The sequence below is a fragment of the Oryzias latipes genome, chromosome 16 (assembly GCF_002234675.1).
Source record: "Oryzias latipes chromosome 16, ASM223467v1".
NCBI classification, from domain to species: Eukaryota; Metazoa; Chordata; class Actinopteri; order Beloniformes; family Adrianichthyidae; genus Oryzias; species Oryzias latipes.
This window is the reverse complement of record NC_019874.2, coordinates 11,918,470-11,938,609: the sequence shown is the minus strand read 5'-3', so window position 1 is coordinate 11,938,609 and position 20,140 is coordinate 11,918,470. Positions and strand designations below refer to the sequence as shown.

The 20,140-nt window shown below is 38.0% G+C and overlaps 1 protein-coding gene across 1 annotated transcript in view; it reads left to right on the top strand.

Moving 5' to 3' along the window:
• Positions 1 to 19,195, top strand: part of lpcat1 (lysophosphatidylcholine acyltransferase 1) — a 32,761-nt gene extending 13,566 nt beyond the window's left edge. The window contains exons 2-14 of the mRNA XM_004077761.4: positions 6,028 to 6,167; positions 6,823 to 7,037; positions 9,987 to 10,099; positions 10,351 to 10,411; positions 11,005 to 11,063; positions 11,610 to 11,644; positions 12,083 to 12,137; positions 12,270 to 12,352; positions 12,846 to 12,971; positions 13,394 to 13,547; positions 14,426 to 14,524; positions 14,748 to 14,889; positions 15,022 to 19,195. Of these exons, the coding sequence (XP_004077809.1) occupies positions 6,028 to 6,167; positions 6,823 to 7,037; positions 9,987 to 10,099; positions 10,351 to 10,411; positions 11,005 to 11,063; positions 11,610 to 11,644; positions 12,083 to 12,137; positions 12,270 to 12,352; positions 12,846 to 12,971; positions 13,394 to 13,547; positions 14,426 to 14,524; positions 14,748 to 14,889; positions 15,022 to 15,239 (1,500 nt within the window). The 3' untranslated portion in view covers positions 15,240 to 19,195. The remainder of the gene's footprint in view (positions 1 to 6,027; positions 6,168 to 6,822; positions 7,038 to 9,986; positions 10,100 to 10,350; positions 10,412 to 11,004; positions 11,064 to 11,609; positions 11,645 to 12,082; positions 12,138 to 12,269; positions 12,353 to 12,845; positions 12,972 to 13,393; positions 13,548 to 14,425; positions 14,525 to 14,747; positions 14,890 to 15,021) is intronic.
• Positions 19,196 to 20,140: the final 945 nt, after the last annotated feature.

Here is a 20,140-nt window from a genome sequence, read left to right as displayed (position 1 = left end):
GAACTATTGTTTTATTTTAATAAATAATTGTTGAAATATTAAGAGAAAATAGCATTTTTGATGACCAATATTTTTAAACTTTGGACAAACGCTCTTCTAGTTCTAGTTCTAGTGTCTCAAGTTCTAAAACATGAGACACTGGTGAAAATTTACATAAAAGTTAAAAATGCTTCTGATAAATGCATTGAGTCTCCTGTGGTGAGCCATCATTCTTTTGCCTATTACTGCTGTTCATCTGATCCCAAACACGTGTGCAGCATAAAATAATATGTGCTTTAAATTTTTTATTGTTTTGTTTTAACAAACAGACCTTAACCCTTGTGCTATCCTAGGCACTTTAACATTGGGAGATGGGTCATCTAGACCCACTAGACAGTGCTCTGAACTTTTTTTTGTCAATGATTTGTGATCTTCACTGGTGTCCATGGATTACATGAAATATTTCCACCTTTATCCACCTTTGTCATGTTAGGGAGAACACGTCAATGTAAGGGTGGGGTCATCTGAGATAGCACAAGGGGTTAAAGAAAATCACACTTTTCACTAATATTTTGCTCTGCAGGATTCACAGATCAAACAGACCTGTTGATGTAATGTCAGCAGATAAACTTTAGTTTCAGGAGATCCTCAGCCATAAATTCACAAATCTGACTTCATAAAAATGAACGAATGCTAAAAAAAAAAAGTATGAATTATTATGAATTATTTAAAAAATGAAAACGTCTTCATCTAAAAATGAGCGTAAAAAGAGCTGGTTCAGCCTCTGAGCCTCGGCAGCAGACACCATGTTAGATTCATATGGCGATTTGATTGGTTAGAATATGGACCAATCAGCAGCTGTTTGATGGCAGCTTGGTCACGTCAAACCGAAACTTAACTTAGCAAAGATAGGAAAAAAGTGAGATGACACACAACGCATGCAAATTTCTTTTTGGCGATGCCAGTGGCAGTCATATCACGCTAAATTGCGCTCTAAGTAGTCAGCAAAATCAAAGATAAGGCAAAAACGAGATTTGACACAGCGCACGTAAAAAAATGTGTTTTGCAAACGCAAAAAACGTTTTTGAAAGCAAAAAAAAAAAAATTTTGAGCAAAAAAAAATTTTTGAGCAAAAAACGTAGAAAGTTTTGTGTTCAACTTAGAAAGTTTTGTATGACGGAGTTTTAGGGCCACGGTGAGGAAAAAAAATTCTGGCCAACATGACAAGATTAAAGTCGTCATGTCGACTTTAATCTCTTCATGACGAGAAAAAACTCGACACAAAGTTTCGAGAAAAAACTCGTCGTTTCGAGATAAAAGTCGAAATAAAGTTTCGAGATTAAAGTCGTAATGTTGCGCGAGAGCAGTGAAGCTGAGTCTTTCAGGAGTATTCAGTGTTATGGCTTATGTTAGTGAGCCAGTGGCTTTGTACTTCAGAGTTTACGACAGAGTTTTATGGCCACTAAAAACTCGTAAATTTACGGGAAAAAATTCATAGATTAACAAGGAGAAAACCCCGAAGTTGTCTGTTTATCGGAGCCTAGTTTGAAGATGAAATATGTGGAGCCTTTTGTGAAGCTTTATTTCCGGATTATAGGTTTAAAACAGAGATTCTGAGTCTTTTGGCGACTCAAAATCAGATTATTTTCCGTGTAGCAGTTTTTCCGGGGTTCGGTGTCAGTAAAGCGGAGTTTCATATATAAAATAAGGAGCTCAGAGACACGTTTGGGTGTAGTGGACCGCTGCAGCCTTTATTCTCCTTTTCATTCACATAACCTGAAGTTCATCTGTCACATTACGTCATGAATCTGTCATCCGATCACCAATGCGGAAGTAAACAGTGTTACATACGCCCCCTCCTGCAGATGAAGCGACCCGTTTGATCATTAAAAAAACAAAGATGAATGAAAATAGTCTGTTATATTAGCATTACAACGTTGAAAAAAGCAAAAAGTGCTTCTCCTCCTCAGACGGAAGCATCACACAAACATAGAGATCTCGTCTTTGGTGGAGGAAGAAAGGATTCAAGCAAACAGCTGCAGGGACACCCGATGGTTATCGGGCTGCAGAGATCCTGCAAACCAACCATCAATAAATAAAACTTTAATGAATCGTAAATCAATCAAATGAGCCTCCAGACATTTGGAACGTTATCAATTAACATTCAGCTCACCTGTTCAACAAAGTTTAGTCGGTCTGCTCTGCTGCTGCACGGCGTTCACCTGCTGCTCTGCATGCTCACTTCCACGACAATAATCTCGTAAATTTACGAGTTTTTTTCTCTCGCGCGCAACATTGCGACTTTAATCTCGAAACTTTATTTCGACTTTTATCTCGACAAGACGAGTTTTTTCTCGTCATGACGAGATTAAAGTCGACATGACGACTTTAATCTCGCCACGTTGGCCAGAATTTTTTTCCTCACCGTGGCCCTAAAACTCCGTCGTAGTTTTGTGTGCAACATGGTGGCAGAAATATCACTCCATAGAAATTGTCTAAAGTGTGGGATCATTATCACACACTTAATAAAGAAGAGAACAAGGTGCAGTGTCTCTACTGCAAAATAGAACTGGCATACCACGACAGCACATCTTCCATGATTCAGCATCTGCGGTCAGTCATGTTTATTTGCACTCCTTTCGTCCTTTACTGTCTGCATGCGAGATAAACAAACACGTCACGTACGACACCCCGTGGTCACTTCATATGTGTAGCGTTCAGTTTTGAGTGATGAAACAGCAGAACATGTGGCGACTTTTAACAGGATTCAGTCAGAAGTGGAAGATAAAGCTGCTTCACTTACAGCAGCAACAGACAGATGAATAAAATGTGGTGATTTGGCGACAGCGTTGTTGTTAGACGCTAATGCTAATGATGCTATGCTAACGAGCTGTCCCGTCTGTCACCTAAATGTTTGTTTGTAAATTTTTATTTCAAACAATACATGGATAACTATTAAAAAAACAAAAGAAAACAACAAAGGACAATTGTATATAGATTATAAATTAAAATAAATTACATCAATATATAGTTCGAAATGGAGCAGGAAGAAGTTAAAACTTTTTTAATCCTATCCCTAACAATATACCGTAAGTTTATACAGTGTAATTTACATCAGCACCGGTATAACATACCTTTCAGCCTAATCTTATGATATTTTTCTGATTTTCATGGAGACAATAATAGATCGATAATTGTTGCTTTTATTTTTACCCCTATTGAATGCTCACAGAGATACGGAAGTAGTGGCAGAAAGTGGCTTTTGCAGCAAGATGGACGGAGAGCGTACCAGGATCAGGTGGATGAACGTGATCACCGATGCTTTTGTGCTTTTTAAAATAAATAAAACTGATCTCTAAACATCCTCCGTGTCTTCAATGCAATGTAATGAGACACACACAGACAGAAATGTGAAGGTATCTGCTGTAAATCTATGAAGTGAATAACAGCATAAATGATCGGCTAGTTAGCATGTAGCCAACTCTAACGACTGCTAGAGTATGTTAATAAAAGACAAGTCCTAAATATTATTATTCCTATTCGACCCTAAACTACAATATCAGCTGGCTGTCTGTCTACCGGCCAGCCAGCTGCCCGAATGCCGGCATGACAAGCAAAAGAGCTCCGCGGCGGAGCTAGGAGCTATGTCTGGTGAATCGTATGGCAGAGCACCAAGCCTAGGTATCCTAAATCTTATGATATATGAGACAGTAATAAATTGATCATTCTTGTTTTTCTTTTTCCTTTCTTGAACGAATGTGGGTCACAGAGACACGGAAGTTACCGCTGAAAGCGTCTTTTTTGTCAGAGAGCGATATCTTGTTTATGAATGACTCATGACGTGAATAATTATTCCGTTTGAACGAATTCATTATTTTGTTCGCACAAGTTAATCATTTTGAGGGAACGAAATAGTCTTTCGAGGGAACGCAATTTTATCTTGTGGTAACGGAATAGTATTTCGTGCGAACAAGATATTAATTTGTGGGAACAAGATATTAATCTGTGGGAAGGAGAATATATTTTTTTTTTATGTAAGGACATGGGCTCCATATTTTTACATTATTGTTGCCAAAAAACTTAATTTTAGTTTTATCCAGATTAACTTATAATTTATTTTGGTTAGTTTATATATCCTTCTGGTTACTTTGGTCAGGAGTTCCTGGATACTTTTGTGAGAAAACAGAATGTTTGTATAATCAGTAAATGATATAAATTTCATTTCATGAGATGTTTTGACAATATCATTAATGTAAAGATGAAATAAAACTGGCCCAAGTACTGAACCCTGAGGTACAATACACACAATATCTACAACTGTTGCTGTCTCTCTCAAATAGCTTTTCACCCATTCTAAAGCTGGTCCGCTCACTCCAAATTTATCAGTTTTATCAATTGGAATATCCTGATTTATTGTATCAAATGCTTTTTTTTTAATCTACGAAAACTCCTACATAATTTCTTCCATGACATTAGTTATTTTACCCGTTAGTTAGTATTCATCTGCTCACTCTAAAGCCATACTGGCTGTCTGCAAGTATATTATATTTATCACTGAATTTCCAAGTCTCGTTTTAGAACGTTTTTTTTGGGATCTTAGAAAACTGAGGGAGTAAGGAGACAGGCCTGTCATTTGTGAACTGATGTTTATCTCCAGATTTGTACAATGGGATTTATTTTATTTTTTTTGCAGTTTTCCTTTTCAGAGGAAATGTACCATTCTGGAATGATAAATTCCTGATATGAGCCATGCGTTTTGAAATGTCTTCAATTACCTTCTTGACTAACATATCAGTATCGTAGATTTGTTGTTCTTTCACTGCTTAGGGACTTCAATGACCTCTTTTTCCCCCCACTTCTTCATGAAACATAGTATTGATGTCACTTTCTATGAATTGAAGACCTTTGCTTATTGTTGGAATATCCTTAGCTAGACTTGGTTCAATATTATCATAGAAGTTGGTGCTATATCTTTCTGATTTTTATGAGTGTTTTCCCTATCCAGAAAATTAAATTCCGGCCCTTGTGGGGAGGTATTTCCGTTATTTAAAACTGTCAAAAAGCAGTAACGTGCACAGACCTTGCAAAACAGGAAATACCACTAACCTGTCTATCACCTGAAGCAGAACCAAGCAATGTCAGACTGAAATACACGATGATTCTCCAGCAATATTAGGGCGTCAGGGGCTCAGGCGGTTGAGCAGGTCGGCGGTGCGATCCCCGCTTCCCCCAGCCAACTGTCATCGTGTCTTTGGGAAAGACACTTCACACTCCGGCCTCCAGTGCGGCTCCACTGTTGTGTGAATGTGTATGAATGATTCAGGTGATGGTTAGAGGGGCCATAGGCGCAAACGGCAGCCACGCCTCTGTTAGTCTGCCCCAGGGCAGCTGGAGCTACATCAGTAGCCACATCACCAAGTACGAATGAGGAGGGAATGAATAATGGACGTACATTGTAAGCGCTTTTGAGCGTCTGGAAAAGTGCAGATAAATCCAATCCATTATTCTTACTATTAAAAACGACAAATGTTAGATCTGCACAGCAGAATCTAAACTGCAAGAAGAAATTCTGAGAATTTGGTTTTAGTTCCTAGCTCATTCACAGGTTGTTGACAAAATTGTCAGTTTTACGTTTGTTCTGTAAAACTTGAAAACAGTAGAATTTATTTATGAATTAATGTTTTGTTTTTAAATGGAACTGATCAAGCATTTTAGCGGTCTGCTTTATTTATGTTCTCTTTTAAAGCTTAAAAGCTTTTGCTTTCATTTTCAGCTTAGTTTGTAATAAAAATGCCTTTTCTTATCTGAAATGAAACAATTGCATCATGTTCCTTCAGTGCATCTGTTATGTTTAAAGTATGATAAACACATATTTGCATCTGAACAACCTTCTGATGATTACACATTTCTCTTATGAACCTCAGTGTTCAAATTTGACAAGTTATTTGGATTATATTGTAATATGTATTCCATTACACCATAGCGAAAATTTCTACTGAGTGAATATAGTAATTATAACTTTGTGTTTTTCTCATTCCTTTTTCTCAGATCGCTCTGATGACAGTCACACTATTCCCAATCCGCCTTTTCATGGCTGCGTTCATGATGTTACTGGCTTGGCCTTTTGCCTTTCTCGCCACAATAGGTCGCTCAGAGACCACTGTTGAGCCACAGTGCCTCTGGAGAAGGTGAGTGCTGTGGTGAACGTCTGTGCATCTTAAGGATTTTTTTGTTATTTTTTTTTACTGGGGAAAAAAAAGCATAGCATTTCTTGACATGTGAGAGCAAGTCAGCAAATGTTTCCAACTTCAGATATGAATAAAGCTTTGTACGATCACATTACAATCAAACTCCTTTCACCACCAGTTAATAACAAATGTTGATTTATTAAATATTATTTGTCTTTGAAAACCTTGTTTGTAATCCTGCAACTAACAGAAAACTCTTGAACTGAAAGCATCAAATACTTCAGTATTTATACTTACACTTTATTATAATACTAGAAAAGCTCAAATCTAAATATTTGACATGTAGTCATTAAAACAAAGGGCAGGGAGAGTCTGTATGAATGATGTTTGAAACATTGTTTTTTTGTTTTAGTTTTACTGCTTCATTTTTTATAGTTTGTCCTGTATTTTAAATCTTACCATTTAATATGAATTGTACTATCCTTTTTCCTTTAAAAAAGAAAATTTGCATTTTTGTAAACTAGAAATGCTTTTCACCACAGACTACTTTAACCAGTTTTTTATTTTATTTCCTAAATGTAATTATTTATTTATTTTAAAGAAACCACAATGTAAATTAGAAATGTTCCTCAATCTTCCACAACTTTCTTTTCAGACTGGTGGACGTCATTCTGAAACTCATCATGCGGGCCATGTGGTTTGCAGGAGGTTTCCATTGGATGACCATCAAAGGGCAAAGGGCATTGCCTACAGAAGCACCCATCCTTACCCTGGCGCCCCATTCATCCTATTTTGATGCCATCCCAGTCACAATGACGATGTCCTCTATCGTCATGAAGGCAGAAAGCAAGGACATACCTCTCTGGGGCAGTAAGTAGAAAACCACAACTGATTTGTTTTCTAGTTTCTTTGCTTTTTTTCATATACTGACGTAGCTGTGATTAAAAATGAAACCTTTTGGACAAGGATTGCCCAAAGAAGAGAGTAGGTGCTGTTTTTGCCAAGACACTTCACTTTGTTTAAGAACCTCCTTGTAGTCAAACAAACGTAGTTACTGAATCAGAAAGTAAAAGAACTTACTAGATGAGGAGAAGCTTTTTTTCTGTGCAAAAGTTCTTAAGCCTTTAAAAAAAGATTTGTTTTTCTGTTTCGTTCAGTTCTTTTTTTGACTGTCGGTTCTTTTGTGCAACTAAAAATTTAAGTATTTATCACGTTTGTCTCTGTAATAGTCACCATTCATCTGAAATTCAAAGAAAAGGTTTTCCACCATTTCTCATGCAAGCAGATCTTCGCAGGAGATCAGACGTGCTCTCATGATTTATGGCACTCAACCTCTTGTGCAAGGGCTTGCTTGATTACTGTAATGCACTTCCTATAGAGCTACCAGACTGCACACTCAAACCTCTGCAAAGGATTCAGCTGCACGCCTCATTTTTGTCTAACCAAAAAGAACTCAAGTCTTTGCACCGACTTCCAGTATGTGCCCACATCACATTCAAAGCCCTGATGTTTGTTTATCAATGTATTGATGTTTGTCTATCGAGTTCGAATATCGAATATTCCCCCACACTAGGCTTTGCAAATTAAAGAGTTTTAGTCCCATTAGTTGTCAAACACCTTGGTGTGTGAAGTTTGTTCTCCACATGTGATCCATCTTCTGGCGGACTGATGAGCTCCAGACACAGGCGCACATAAGAACCATTGGTATGGTTTAACCCTTTGATCCAACCCCCTAATGCCGAGTGTCAAGCAGGGAGACTTTGGGTTGACTCGGTTGACCTTCCAGTCTCAGGGCAGACACTCTAACACAAGGCCACTGAGTTGTGGGTGAGTGATGTCTGGTAGTCGTTGCACGACATCCCAAAAGAGCACAATCTAAACTTCTCAACTCTTTCATCCCACAGCGGTGAAATGGCCTATCTCGGCACACACAGCCTCCTCATTTGCAATCTTCATAAAAACGGAATTATTTTGCAATTTCCTCGGCACATAAAAAAAAGAAGCTCTTTGTGTCTTGGCTAAGACGCTTTTCTTACAGCACTTTTTTACAACATGTGACCCATACCTGTTGTTTTGTCACTTTTGTTCTTCATTTGGAAAAACGCATCTGGAAAATAACCACATCTAAATCCAATATTTGATTCATTAAAACCACGTTCCTTTTGAAATTAAAGCTCTGCACAGCTACTTCAAGATCTATTGTATGTGAACGGTAACTAGACCTTTAAAACATGAAAATGTCCCACAAGATGGTAATTCAGGACCCAGCCTAGGAGCCATGGCGACTACTTATAAGAAAGGTCATGTTACCACCATGGAAACAGATTTTGCTCTCTTTATTCAAATGTGTTTGCATCTGAAGTTCAGACTGAAACAGATGCCACTCATCTCTATTTAGCCATTTTTCTGCAGACTCACATCAGACTTGTTTTTTCTGCTAAATACAGTTTTATTTTATTTAAATGTTAAAAGCTCTTTTTTCAGTTTTTTCACTGACTTTTTTCTGTGAAAAGAAACTTTCCAAATACTTTTATTTTTTGTTGACTTTTCTAGCTTGTGGGTTTCAATTTGGTGATCAACACCAGCCGCTAAAGGTGTGTCAAGAATCAGTAAGAAGTGTTTGAGTATCCAGTAGTTTTCCTAAATAAAACTTCCTTCAGAATGAGATTGTAAATAAAAAGGGGAAAAAATGAAGTTTTATTTATTTATTTTTCTCTCCTGGGGTTTGGGTACCACTGGTCTACAGAGTGCAACTTCATTATCTGTTCACTTTTGACCATTATTCTAAGCATTGGCTCATTTTATTATTACCATGTAACCAGGAAGGCAAAAATCAACAGTAAAGATGTTTATTTTCTAACTTTTACCTAAAAGGGGGATAAAAATGGGCTTTTAAATTGCACATAGTTTTTGTCTCTGTACACTTAAACGTCCCTTTGCAAAGGGCAGATAGGCCCAGCCTGGGTGCAGACAGTACACACGAGTCTGTCAACATATCCTATTAACTAGCTCGCACGTGCAATCACTCCTGCAGTTGCAAGTGAGGCCACTGGCTTATGTCTCTGCCAGCAGGATGCACAAGAAAGATCTATGAGTGTTATTTTAGTCTGCCTTTCTCCTCCTGCCTTTGTGCTGGGTCAGCAGTTTGCCACATTATTACCCTTCAGGCTGAGTGAAACGTGGCAAAGTTCAAACAGCAACACTTGTTCATACTGCAGAATGTACCCACATTGTTTCTGAAAGCCACTAATGCATGTCTGCAAAGATTGTGCTTTTCTAAAATAGGACCAGGCTTTACACATTCCCCCTGTCTGCTGCCTCTGGAACCGGCCGTCCTCTGAGCGGTTGTGGTCCGCCAGCATCGGACTCGTACAAAGATCCTTTGCATGCCGAGCATGTGGAGTCTGTAATAAGCATTAGACATGATCAGCTGGCCTCACGTGTACAGGGTGTCTTTTGTCTGCACTTCACTTCAACAACAACCCGGATCTTTTTGTTGGATCTGTAGTCCACGGATGAGCTCAAATTGCGTCCTCTTGAAACTGAATCCTGTAATTTTCCCAATATGTTAATGACTCCAGGCGTGCAGATAGGCAAAGTTGTACATGCATGTTAATGTATTTTTAAAAAAATATTCAAGAAGTGTGGTTTGTGTCGATATTGACTTTATATACTCAGACTGAAAAGTTTTAAGAAATAAACATTTTTAAATATGAATAAACTTAAAGACCTTATTTTTTTCCCAATATTACCTTTTTTTATTTTTTATAATTTACATGAAAGCTCACAAAGCTTCCTATCTTTTCCCTCTGTGTCCAGCTCTGATTAAATACATCCGGCCGGTGTTCGTGTCTCGATCGGACCAGAACTCGAGAAAGAAAACCGTGGAGGAGATCAAACGCAGAGCTCACTCTCGAGGAGAATGGCCTCAAGTAAGCACATTGTTTTCATGTTTTATGCGAGAACACCTGAGAATTAAACCGGAATGCACAGGAACCTGCTTTAGTTTTGTTCAGTAAATGCTGATATGCTGGTCCTTTCAAAGTCTTTCTTTTAGTTCCCCTTAGATACTATGTTACTAATTCAGCAGTTTCCAAATAAAATAACGTAAAATAATATCAAATTTCAGTCCATAACATGATGGATTTCTCAAATGTTTTAATTTTTTAACTTTTACCCACAGATCATGATTTTTCCAGAGGGGACCTGTACTAACAGATCCTGCCTCATAACCTTTAAGCCAGGTATTTTCACTGCTTTGTTTGTTCATTACATGTATCGGCTGTCTTACCGTTTCATTGCTTCGTTTTACCAACCAGTTAATAGTTTGTGCGTTTTAGCTTTTTGGCCTCTCTTGTCCTTTAGTCAGTCAGGTTTAAGCATGCAGACTGTCGCCTCTTTTTCCTGTTTTCACTCTCCAGTTGAGTGTCCAGCTGGATTCCACTGTGCTGTTAGGATTTCCTGGATTTCTGTCCTGTTAGGATTTCTTTCTTTCACACCTGATCCCTCTCCTAATCACAAAAGGCAAAAGCAACAGAAAGATTTAACGTAAATGGAGTATGACGGCGTACTGCGACGGTTCTTTTCACACAGCGCTAAAAAAATGCAGATACGGGAAAACGATGTAGTTTAAAGGAAAAAAAACGACAAATCTTGACTATTTTAGTGCTTAAAAAAAATGTACTCAAAGGTTTAAAGAAAACCTGAGGAAATGCCAAGCAACATTATAATGAAAAGGTTATTATGAAGCATCTTGTAAAATATTTGTTTCCATATTGTTGCTCATATCTTATCTTTGGAGATGACAAAAATTGATTGCAATTTTTTTTTTCTCTAGGAGCCTTCATTCCTGCTGTTCCAGTGCAACCAGTTGTAATCCGTTACCCCAACAAACTAGTAAGATTAGTAGCTGATATATTAGCAATCAAAGTGCTTTAAACTACTAATATTGTAAAAATGTACATATATATTTTAGTGCTTTAAAATGATTTTTTTTAAGTTGACAAAAGAATGACCAAAAGTCTACTTTTCTTTTTTGTTTCCATTTTACGACTTGATCGCAAAACTGATCAGTCAACACTCATCACCTCATTACACCCAAAGTGTCAGATCATTTAGAGTTTATTTCAGAGCTGCACTGTTTTGTCTTTCTAACCTTTGACATATTTGCTAAACAGAGATTCTGATGATGAAAAGGTTCTGTTCTTTACTGATGATCAGTTGTTTTACCTGAGAGTCTTCCAGTTGAAAGGCAGAGAAAGTTGCAGCTGATTCAGCTAAAAAGCCCAAATCCTTTAAACATACAACCCTGTTTTTGAGGGAAAAGACTTCTTACTTCAGCTGCATTTCATTCAGGACTGTTTCACCAGAAGAAAACGAGCATCTTTAGAGTGATAAACATAAAAAAAAAATTATTCTTCATTATTTTATTTTTCTTTTCAGGACTCAATTACATGGACGTGGCAAGGACCAGGGGCGTAAGTACACACACAACGTATTTAACACACCCCGTGTTTGTGGAATCAAAGTATTAAAAAAAAAATGTGAACAAGCTTTGATCTTTTAAGCACATTCGCCTTTTTATGTCTGCAAGCTAAATGCTTCACAATTTCATAGCCTCTTAAAAGAAACAGCATTATCTCATTGATTACCCAACACTTTGTTTCAAAGTCATTTACCACAAACTTTGATTACCTACATTAGTCTCTGCCAAACAGTGACTTTGAGGAACAAATAGGGCTGCGGTTTAAACAAAGGCCAAAGATTGTTGCTTAATTTAAAAGATGAAATAAATGTTATAAATCCAAAATGTAAACTGAAACCTTCTGCTGAACTTAAAAAAAACTTCCACAATTTTTTTTTTCATTTTTTTCATCCCATTTAAAAAATATATTTTTCTGTCTTTTTAAATAAAGGTTTGCAATCTTGTGGCTGACACTCTGCCAGTTACACAACGAGTTTGTGATTGAAGTGAGTATGCAAGTATTTTCCCGTTTGAGGAACTGTTATCCTAAAACGGTTTTAAAACTGCTGTTGGGAAAAAATGTCCAGCAGGTGTGAGGTGGAGAACACTCATGCCCCGCCTCTTGCTCCCTCTTCCAGTTCCTCCCCATATACACTCCCTCAGAGGAGGAGAAAAAGAACCCCGCTCTCTTCGCTGTCAATGTCAGACGAGTCATGGCGCAGTAAGTCCAGAGTGTTGATGGAGTTTGGAGATTTATTACAAGTATTGATGTTTGATTCATTAGGATCTAACGTTATTATCCACGGTCAGCAGATATACAGCAAATGTTTTCAAAAATATGAAGAAAATGCTCTATTTTATCCACAAATTTATCCACAAAAAATTAAATAAATAAGCTTAGATTCCCACTGCAAAGCAGGTGAATTCTAGCAAGGGTTTGTCACTGTTTCTATTGTCTTAGTTTTTATTTGTTTTGCACAGGTTAGTTTGTAGTTTTACAGTTGTGGTCAACTCAGATCCAAAACTGAAGAAAAAAACACGCACTCCTGATGTTTTGGTGTTTTTTTAGACATTTTATTTCTTTCAGATTTCAAAAAGGGCTCGTTTTTTTTCTCTGGTCCGTTACCTCCATTATCTTTAGCTTAAATCATTGGAACTTAAGGCCTGCTTTGTATCGATTTGCTCACTCGAATCTCCCCCTATGTTTCCTTTAGAGCCCTCGGGGTTCCCATCACCGATTATTCATTTGAGGACTGCCAGCTGGCCATGGCAGAGGGGCAGCTGAAACTGCCGGTGGAAACCTGTCTGCTGGAGTTCGCACGACTTGTCAGAAGACTGGGGTGAGTCGCTCAAACCTTTGTAAAGCAGTGGACCATCAAGGTAAATAAAATGTTCAGTAGAGATGCCTTGCTGGAGTTTTGTAGAACCAGTATGGGTGGAAGTTTCAATGTTTTCTAGGAAGGATCTTTGCTCAGGTGTATCCGAGCGGTTGGTTTATTTAGTGTGGGTGTTTGAGCTGGTGTGAGCTGACATGTAAAAACAAGCAGCTGTTTTACACTATTCAGCTACCTGTTGGCCAATGGAAGATATGCAATTCAATAAGAAAATCATGAAAAGTTTGCAAATGTATTCCCCAAAACGCTGCAAAACGTGATCACCTTTAAATTTAGAAAAGTGTTTTTACAGATATGATTAAGCAGGGTTGAGATGTCTTAGTTTAGACGTCAAACTATGCAGTAAGCAGTTTTCTGCCCCGTCACAGGCTTAAGCCCGCCAACAGTGAGAAGGTCCTGCAGGACTACGGGAACAGAGCCAGGAAGCTGGAGGGACAGAAGCTGGACCTCCAGGGTTTTGCTCACTTCCTCGATGTTCCAGTGTCCGACATGCTTCGAGATATGTTTGCTCTTTTTGATGAGGTAAAAGCTGCTGCAGCCTTTTCTCAATCCTCACTTTTGTTACATCCACGCACATATAAACATGCAGCAACTGTACTTAGGGCAGAATGTGTTTTATTTAAAGACCCACTCTGGTGAAAATTGTGTTCTTTACCATTTTCTTGTAGTTTTTTTCTCATTTAGCTTCCTGACTACCAAAGGAAAAAAATGTTATCCAGTCAAAAATAGTTTAAATCTATAAAAACTACAATTCCCAGAGTCCCACCATGTCACGTTTGGTATCATTAGAAAGCCCCAAATGTCCTCGGTATATCCTAATAGGAGTTCATTCAGGGGTGTGCAGTGGCTGGGAGATATCCAGGTTTAGAAATGTCTTCACGTTTGCATTGCTGGTATCCATGCTGTATGTAAAGACAATTCACTTTTTCTTTATTCAAATGGTTTTGAATCAGGCGCAGACGGTAAAATGCTGTTTGGGGGGGAAAAAAGTGCATTTGTGATGAAAACAGAATGAATTAATTTTTTTATTTTGGCTAAAAATGGCACAATTATAATGAAGACCACTGGGAACACTTGTAAAATAGATTAACATCAGAGTGGGATTTCAATGTGTCTGTTCATAAAATGGACAGCCTGTTTTTTTGTTTTTTTTGTTTTGTTATTTACGATTGTTGTCCATTTTTATAGTTGTTTCATTTATTTAGATTAGAAATTTGAATTTGCATTGAAGTGAGTGTGATTTGAATCAGGAATGGAGTCTGATCATCATAATCTGAATAATCGTTTATTATTGATGCTTAAATAATTCCCTAAAAATGTTTTTTTTTTTGTTTTTGTATTAGTAGGCTTAGTCTCTTGATTTTAAAAAGTGGGGATGCTTTCCGTTATCTCTTCAACAGGATGAAGATAACAGCATGGACATTAGAGAATATGTGATCGCCTTATCTGTAGTTTGCAGACCCACCAAAACTCTGGAAACGATGAAATTGGCCTTCAAGGTAGGTTTCGTTCCAGCCTTTGTTCTTTCAAATAAACAATTCAGCATGACTTTGACTCAATAACATAAATTGAGCTACAGCTAGCAAGACTTTTTAGTAAAATGAGACATTTGAATGTACAACTTCTACTCCGGGGAAAGCATTTTGTGTTATACAGCAAAATATCAATGCAGAATAAAGAAGGTCAGATAGTGTTGTTGCATAGTATGTTTTTGCTCTGCAGATGTTTGAGGCAGAGGAGGACAGTGCCATCACAGAGGCAGAACTGGCAGTCATGCTAAAGACGGCTTTAGGAGTGACTCATCTGGATGTGTCACATCTCTTCACTGCCATCGATATTGCTGACACGGGGAAGATGACTTTTGGTAAGAGATTTGAAAAGATTCCACCGCTCTTTCTTTACGAGGAGCAAAAAAATTAATTTGTTGCCTTGGAAGCGTTGAAGTTGGTGTTTAGATTTTCAATGGTCTTTGGCTCCCCCTTGTGGTTCTTTCCAGACAAGTTCAGATGCTTTGTGGAGGAGAACCCAGACTTTTCGGAGGACTATTTATATGCAGACAATGCAGACCTTCAGAGTCGACAAAAACAACCCAGCCCGTCCACCCTGGACGTACACGCCACTGCCACCAGCAAAACCGCCAACGGCATCTGTCCCGACTTCAGCCCCAGAGACCACGACGGCACGAAAGACGCACTCCTGAAGAAACACAACTAAGAGGTTTAGACATGTAGGAGCGAACGCGCCCCTCTCCCGGTGAGAGGAGGCTTTTCTGAGGGAGCACAAATCAATCACATTAGTATTTTTGCTTAAAAGCAAAGGAAACATACTTTTAATGGATCACAGCTACAAAAAAGAGAAAAGGTTTACCGTTTTGTGGCTGTTAAATCTTTCCGATTTTCAGTTTATCTCCCCCTCTTATAAGAAGAGACATTAGAATGTCAATCGATAAATTATTATTATTATTAATTTTTTATTTTAATTTTTAGATTTATACTTGAAGGGCCGACCCTTTTTAGGATCCACTGGCGTTTTTTGTTTGGTTTCCTCGTCACATATTAGAAACTGTGCATGTTTTCTCACACAAGGGAAGCAACGATGGAACAATCTTTGTTCTGTACGCGGGACGAAACTTTAAAAGGAAACTCCTTTGACTCTCTTTTTAAACTTTCGTCTGTTTTTCCTCTTCTTTCGTGGTAGCTGCCTTTTCAATCGGAGGGTGCAGAGTGACTCTGCTTATTGTCTAAAGGGTTGAGGACCTGGGGGTACCAGTGACGGTTCTGATGCGTGTCGCTTCAGTCATAACTTTGAGGTTAACTCAGGTCTCTGCGAGTTCAACTGAGACTGACATGAGCCGGTGTGTGTGTGTGTGTCTGTGTGTATGCGTCTGTGTGTGTGTGTGTGTGTGGGATGGGTTTGTATTTGAACAGTAATTTTTGATTTAGCTCAGGGTATAAAGACAAAATGTAAATATTTACTCCTATAATAATATGATGTCATTATTTGCATGTAAACCCCTTTTTTCTTTTGTTTTTTACAAGCCCCCGTGTGCATCTCTGTCATTCGCTTTGTTTGGTATTACTGTTGTTTCAAGTCAATTTTTCTTTTTCTTAAACTGCAGTTAAACAAAGTGGACCAAAAATACATGGGGTCATTCAGTTTTTTTTCCTACATTTAAAGGCGTCCTTTTGTATGTTCGCCATGTAAAGAAGGGTACCGTGTGCACACTGAAAGCACATTCATTAAGAACTGCAAAACATTCTTTCAGCGTTCCTCCTCGCCTGTCCACACAGGCATTTTTATCCTGGAATTTTTGAGCATTCCTGGTCATGTTTAGGAGTTCTGCTTTACTCAGAATCATGTCTAGAATCCACAGAAGAAAGTTCTGAAAAGCTACGTTCACACCGGGCGCCCTAAAAGCGTGTTCTTGAACTCCCGTTTAGCCCACGGCGTTCACACTGAACAAGTAAAGAGGGGCTGCTGCTTCTTTTTTCTACGATTTATGAGCGCATGTCCGCCACCTACAGTTCGCAGAGGCTCGTTGTGGAATGTAGTAGTGGTGCAAGTCTCGCAAATCTTGCTCCAGGCTTTTTCTTTCACTGCTCTGTTCTGATCCATGAAAGACTTGGTGTCATAGAAATTCAGACAAACCACAATTATTGATTTCTCCTCCATGATCAATTTCAAACGATTGGCACGTCCCTGAATACAAATAGACGCCATTCATACATCTCTAACAAATCCCAGCCCCCGATTGGTCAAAGTTTGACCTATTTTAACCTTAAACGCACATTCAATGGCTGCATTTTTTTCTTCTATATCGAGTCCAAAAACGGTCTTAAAATTATGCAAGGGTTAACGGCCGACGAAGTGTGCGTTATTACTTTTTAACACACGCCGTGGAAGCCTGAACCGTCTGCGTCGGACAGTTCAGGCTCCCACGGCGTGTGTTTAAAAAGTAATAACGCACACTTCGTCGGCCGTTAACCCTTACTTAAGCTTGACCAAAATGCTCTTGACCAAAACGCTTTCATTGGAGGTGGGGGCTTGAACAAATGCGGCCAAAGGCGGTGTGAACGCAGCTTAACAGATGCTGGTTATGAATGTAAATGGAAAGTAAAACACCGTCATGTTTTTGTTTGAGATGATAGAAATGACGGGTTTTATCATAGCTGCCGCTGTTTAAAAAAAAAAAAAAAAAAAAAAGGTTGGCCAATTTTTTTAAAGTAAGGTGAAGGGTTAAAATCATTCAATGAAGAATTGAAACTAGACAGGACCATTCTTCTCAGTTGGGATACATTTTGATATCATAGAATGCATTTTCCCATTCCTAACATGTTTTTTTATTTATAAAGTCTGACTTGTTTATATGAAATTAGGAAATGTGGTTGTTTTTTGACCTTCTTTGTCCCTTTTTTGTTCCAGTTTTTAACATCTTACAGGGCTTTTACAGCATTGCGGTTTCTAAAGGACGTGTTAGTTGAGGGCTTCCCCTCCCCCGAGCAGACGTAGTGCCAACTGTCCCAATCTGAATCGAAGTGTATCTCGGTACATGCGACAAATTCCAAACGTAGTTCTCAGCGATTGTTCATACTCTTTGTATTCTCACTTTTTATTCGAGAGAAGTAACCCTTTTCAAAAGTGATTCTTTTGTATTTGGAATATTCCAGGACACTTAGAATAGATTATCTTTTTATTTGATATATTTATATAAAAGCATGATTTTTTTTTTTTTGTTTCCACTGCCATGACAAAGATCTGCGATCTTCTCTGCTTTGCAGATTCTATCGATGGAGCCTCGTCTTTTCCCTTTATTTTATTTTTTTATTTCTTTTTTGTATTGATGCCCTTCGTGCTGTATTTGTCCAGTGTAAATGTTACCGTTTGTAATCTTACTATGGCTGATTTGACTGCTTATAAGCGAAATGCAGATTTCATATGGAAACCAATAGCCTTGACAGCATCTATTCATTTTTATTACGATAAAAGAGAATGTACAGACAATCTTGTCACGATCAGAAGCTCCTCAGCGCTCTGATGTCCAGTGAACCTCTTCCTAAGAATTCATAGTTTTCAAAAGTTTGCTTTTGACCTCTTTTAAGCTCGTTTGTCGTTCAGCGTGAGGCGTGCAGGTTGAACTAAGTAAAGCGCGAGTGTGGCGGTGCGTCCGAGCCTGAGGTGAAGTTCCACCACATGACGGCGTCGGGCACACGGACGAGCACTCCAGACTGCACGCACACGCGCAGACTAACACGGACATGGTACATGACAATCTTTTTAGTATTGCTCCCTTTTTACGTTTTCCGGTTGAAATTGTATGGATGGAATTGTGCTCGCACTTTAGGTTTGTTTTTTTTTATTTGAAGAATTTAATACGTTTGTAGGTTACAGTATTGTAACAATTGCTTTTCTTATGATGAAACGTGTTTGTGGAGACATGAAGAAAATTAGAAATATTTTCCGTTTTTTTTTATTGATTCCTTGGGTTCAAAGAAAACCCCACCAGGATGTTTGTGTTAGTTTTTTGATTTTTTTTCACTCTGGAATGTTTGATAAAGAAAAGGAAAGCTAGCATCATTGCTGTTAGCCTAAAGACGTTTGCACCCTAGTGTGTGTGATCGTACAATCGTACAATCCACTGCAAAGACTAAAGCTTGAAACATTTAGAATGGAAAGCATATTGTCGTAAAACAAAAATAAAGTATTACACTGTAAAACAAAAGTTACCCAAAAATGAGCAACAATACCGCTAGAAATCTTTTTTTTTAACCGTTCTGAACTATTTGGGGGTTGAGGGGATTTTGTCTATAAAAATGCATTGCTTTTCACTTTGAATCTCCTATTTTCCAGATTGGTATGCATCTGAGAATATTTAAAACCTGCAAGCAAAACGTGTATTTATGCTATTGCTGCCTGTTTATCAGAGTTTGTTCAGTGGAAAGCCTAAGACGAAAGAAATATTGTCTTTCCGATGGCTTGATGTATGTGAACCAAGACCTTATTTTTCTGTATACGTCTCCTCTTTTCTATATTGAACAGGCTTTATTTTATTAATGCATTTTGAGGGTGAAGAGTCATGATGGCAAGCTACTCTGACTTTGTTTAGGACTGCTATGATGTTTAGTAACTTGTTGATGTGACTCTGGGATGAAATTAAAGAAACATTAACTCAACACTTGTCTGTTTCAGTTTCACTGTGGGAATTGGCTTGCGTGTTTTCAGTTGCAAGATAGTTTGATAAAACTGGTGTCGCCTGTTAGGTTAGAACCAAGAGGATGTCCATGAGGACCGGCTCCAAGACACCAACGTAGACTTGAAAAAACAGAGTTTACTTGGACATTATAATGGTCAAAATAACAGTTCTTGCTAATTCAATTCTTTTTTTCACAAAGTTATTTGAAATTATAAACTGGCCAATCGGATGCCCCAATAAAAGGAGAATCTGTCAAAACATTTGTCCGATTCTCCTGAGTTTACGTTCAGCTTATTCTGAATGGTGAAAGTGGTTGCCATAGAAACTGATTAAGACCACACTGACTGAATTGACTTCATTGCATAAGGAAGTAAGTCATTTTTTCACTCGGACCAGTTCTCAGAGATGCAGTAACTGGCTGAATTTGGATTTGCCAGATGACTACTGTTTTTTTTGTTGTTTTTTTTCCAGCTATTTTAAAAATTATAGCATTTGGTCTTAAAGTTTCTGTAAAAATGCTCAGAATTTTTGGCCCTAAATTTAGTGCTTAAGCCAAGGACAGACCAATTTTAGTCTTCCTCCTTAATAATTTGAAAATATAACTTGGAGCCAATTCACCACATAACTGATCATTCAATTTCACAAAGTAATGTCCATTCTGTCAAATGATAGAAATATGTTAGCAATGTGAATTCAACACCTTTATTCCTCGCATATCCGTGAAATTTAAAATAATTTGGGGTAAAATTTTAAAACCATTTTATTTAACATTTTTGAAGTGATACTAAAATGGGTGTGGCCTTTTCTTTTACAAGAGACCACTTGTCAGCTTTAAAACTTAACAGCTATGTTCCAGTAACTAGGTGTTTTTGTTTTGCTTGTATTTGCCCATTTTTGGTGAGGTTGATGATTTTATATCCAGCCT